Source organism: Chelonus insularis, unplaced genomic scaffold, assembly GCF_013357705.1.
Source record: "Chelonus insularis isolate UGA/USDA-ARS -01 unplaced genomic scaffold, ASM1335770v1 contig_87_pilon, whole genome shotgun sequence".
In the NCBI taxonomy this organism is placed as follows: Eukaryota; Metazoa; Arthropoda; class Insecta; order Hymenoptera; family Braconidae; genus Chelonus; species Chelonus insularis.
The window spans coordinates 336626-340318 of NW_023276775.1; the positions used below are offsets into that span (position 1 = coordinate 336626).

The 3693-nt window shown below is 30.8% G+C and overlaps 1 protein-coding gene across 1 annotated transcript; it reads right to left on the reverse strand.

The window, feature by feature from the left end:
* Positions 1-1979: 1979 nt before the first annotated feature.
* LOC118071571 (protein ALP1-like) lies at positions 1980-3220 on the reverse strand. Its single transcript, XM_035090756.1, has 4 exons — positions 3024-3220; positions 2794-2940; positions 2454-2721; positions 1980-2291 (listed from the first exon to the last, which is right to left on the reverse strand). The coding sequence occupies exons 1-4, from the start codon at positions 3218-3220 to the stop codon at positions 1980-1982; spliced, it is 924 nt and encodes a 307-aa protein (XP_034946647.1).
* Between the last annotated feature and the right edge of the window lie 473 nt (positions 3221-3693).

Below are 3693 nucleotides of genomic sequence, written 5' to 3' on the forward strand. Positions count from 1 at the left end.
TGAGTAATTAATAATATTTTACAGATCCAGATTACGGTGCAATTTTTCTAGTAGAATATTTACAAACAGGTAACTTATAAAATAAACACGTATATATAATGAATGTCACTTATAATCTACTAATTATTGTTGTCGAGTACAAAATAAATTTATTGATTACTTTGTACAATTATCGATAGGTCGTCCCGTAAGAATGAAAGATGTATATGTTCAAGAGATCTTTGTAGAGGAATTGTGCAATGATGAAAATATACCAATTAATCATCAAGATGATCAGTCTCAATTTGAAAACCTTGAAGAAGTATCGGTAGATGAACATCTCGATGTATCGGTTAAAAAAGTCATACCAACTCATCAACTCACTGATCAAGAATGTAAGTATATTGTTTTTATAATAATAATAATAGTTTTAATCATAAAAATTATTACTAACATTAATGAGAGATCAATATCCATGCTCCAAGTATAATTAGATCATAAGTTCTTATTTAATTATTTAATTCCTAGGGTTTTTTTCATAATTAACTGTACATATTTCAGCTACTGCATATAATTGGAACCAAAATGAAACTATGGTTTTGCTCAACTGCTACCAAAAAGAAGGTGTTCAATTACTGTCTCGGAAAACAGATATTACTGCTGCTTTAAACAGAGTTGTCACTAATTTTAAGAATATTTTGTTAAAAAAGAAGGTAAAACTATATTTTATACATAATGTTGCTCAAAGATAGATTGTTTAAAGCGAATCTATCGTGAAAAGTTGGATTTACTGAATAAGTCAGGTGGAATACTATGTTCTTGGCCCTATTTCAAGGTAAATATTTAAAACAAAGTGGTTTATATTATTTTGATTATTTTAGCTACAAATTTTACATTTTTTTCTGCAGGTTATGCATGAAATTTTCCATAAAGAAACGTGGGTGAAGCTGCTATCTGTTGCTGGAAGTGGCGTCCCTGCGAATTTAGGTAATTCGTTGTATATTTCAATTCAGACATTCATTCACATAATCATTATTTAAATTAAATAGACGTCCCGGTTGCGGAACCACGACCCAAGAGAGCTAAGCCTATGCATTTCATTTCGGAGCAAATAGTAGTAGATAAATGTCTCAAACAGGAGTCTGATAACATAAAACATAAGGAAAAGATGTCAAGATTGGATCGCTTCAATAATTGCTTGGATTCAATGGCAGAGAGTCTGTCTGATATTGCTTAAGTTGAAAAAACGTAACGAATTGAAAGACTGCTCTTCAATAAGGAAATAATATTATATAGTTGCTGATAGAAATATTTATAAGATGATTGTCTAATTTTACGAGTTTTATTATAAAGATTAGACTAATTTGATAATGAAAAAGACAAGTATTATTCAATAATAAGTTCTTGAGTTCGAATTAAGGTTATGTTTTTATGTTTAAGCTTTGTAATACAAAATAAGAGTAAGGAAGTTGAAAATATTTATATCTTAAAAAAAAAAAATATTTGGGTTTTTATATGAATAAAGTTACATATTCAATAAATGTCTTATTAAGAATTTATTTTCACTTATCAAGTATTTTAGTTACTCATGGTGAATGAAATAAACAGAAATTAATAAAAATTGCTGGTTTATTAGTGTTTCATTTATGTGAACCACTTACGAACTTTAATACAGCTTATTTTTCTTAAACAAGATGTTTGACAAAATGGTATTACACATATATTTAAATATATACAATATATGAGTAAAAAAGTAAAATAAACTTCAAATTGTTCAGTACTAAAAAATAATTATTGGAAACCTAAAGATTATCTCTTATTTGACTTTTCTTAATATTACTCCTTAAACGCAGGATATTGTTTACTACTTGAGGTGAATTTCCAACGTTTCCATCAATGATTATCGGAATGTCAATTGAATCATTTTGTAAAATACAAATGTTATGCGAAATACAACAAGCAACAATATAATATGGAATTCAATCGGTACTTCTGAATGGTCATTTATCTAAAAGACTACGAAACCTTTCTTTTAACAATCCTATGGATCGTTCCACAATCATTCGTGATGATGAATGAACTGTGTTGTAATGAAGCTTAGCATTATTCAAAAATCGATTGTTTCTGTACGACACCATTACACATGGTTGTAGTGTGTATGCTTGATCACTTAGTAGATGTGTGTCTTGAGGGAAATTAGCAGGAGTACAGAAATCCTGTAACCCAGACAGTCGAAAAACTCTTGAGTCGTGGACAGATCCCACTTTACCAGCATAGACGTACATAAATTTTAATGTATGGTCACAAACTACCTACAAAAAAATATGAGATGTGAAGAAAGTATTTTATACATAAAAAAAAAAATTAAGTGAAAACGCTATAGTATGTAGAGTAATCATGATACATCTTGCAGAAAATATAAAGAAAGTTCAAGACCCAACAATTATTAATTAAGAAAATGTGGCTACAATTACTTGTGTCTGGATAGAATGCCTACCTTTCCGATTGATGTAATTATGACCATTAACATGAGGTGCTGAAATAACGATATGGGTTTCATCAACAGCCCCTAGAACTCCTGGAAAACCGTACCTTCTTTCGATGTAGTAGGAAGTTGCTAAAGCTTCTTGAGCAGTAGGCCATTTAATAAATGTTAGAAAATACTTATATAACGCCTTCACAAATCTCCAGACAGTTCTCCAGCCAGTTGCTGTACCGATGTTAAAACGTTCGCAAACAGATCTACAAATGCGAATAATTAATATTTTTATATATACTGTATATTTAATAAATTAATGCATTTCTTTTATTTACTTATAACTATCAGGTGTGGCCATCATCCAAAGACCCATGAGAATTTGGGTGTAAGCAGAAATTGGACATCGACCAACACTACCAGGTACTAAAGATAAATCTAATGCCAATAAATACATCAAGTAATCTGCAGTGCTTTCTTCAACTCTGATATAAATATATCAATCATTAATTTACAAGTCCAAACAAATTTATGAATAATTTATGTTTTAAATTTAACAATAAATTACCTGAAATGACTCTTGAATGTCTTATCTAATATTCGAAGAACAGAATTTGCCATATAACTGTGAATTTTTGGAATTTCTTCACTTCCCTTATGATCAAGAGCAAGCAGTATCTCATCATCATCATCAGAATCACTAGACGAGTCGAATTGTGTCTCAACAACGACACGACATATTGTCGTATTAGCTATTACTTCCATTTTTTAAGAATAACGTACACTTGAAATTGTATGTTAAGAGTTATAACTTTTGGAGCATAAACGTAAACACAAACTCGAGCACTACTTTCAATATGGTGTCAGTTCATGACGTCACTGCGCTGGCCAGAGTATTTCGGAATAGATTACCAGCATGGCGTCGATCCATGTCGTCATTACCACTGGCCAGCACTCTGGTGTAGATTTCGGAATACACCCTTTACATTTGGCTCAATAACCTCTAGTGAATCATTACTTTCTCATACAGATTTCAAGTAATCTAACCAAACATTAAAGTTCATGCTTTGTTTTAGTTTGTAGTCTCTCTCAATATTCAATTTAGTCCCTAAAAACTCTTGTTCAACGCTCTTTGTTGCGACGACATTTTGCGCTTCTGAATCAAAATGACTCTGTGATTGTTTCACATTCTTAACGTCTACCTCTTGGTTTTTAGTGGGTTTTGTTGTCTTACATTC

Excerpts from the sequence above, each read along its gene's own strand:
- LOC118071571 (XM_035090756.1), bottom strand. The coding sequence starts at position 3,220 with ATGGAAGTAATAGCTAATACGACAATATGTCGTGTCGTTGTTGAGACA. Across the intron at positions 2,722-2,793 it reads GCCACACCTGATAGTTATAA|ATCTGTTTGCGAACGTTTTA; the intron begins GTAAATAAAAGA and ends TCGCATTTGTAG. Across the intron at positions 2,292-2,453 it reads GGCATTCTATCCAGACACAA|GTAGTTTGTGACCATACATT; the intron begins GTAATTGTAGCC and ends ATTTTTTTGTAG.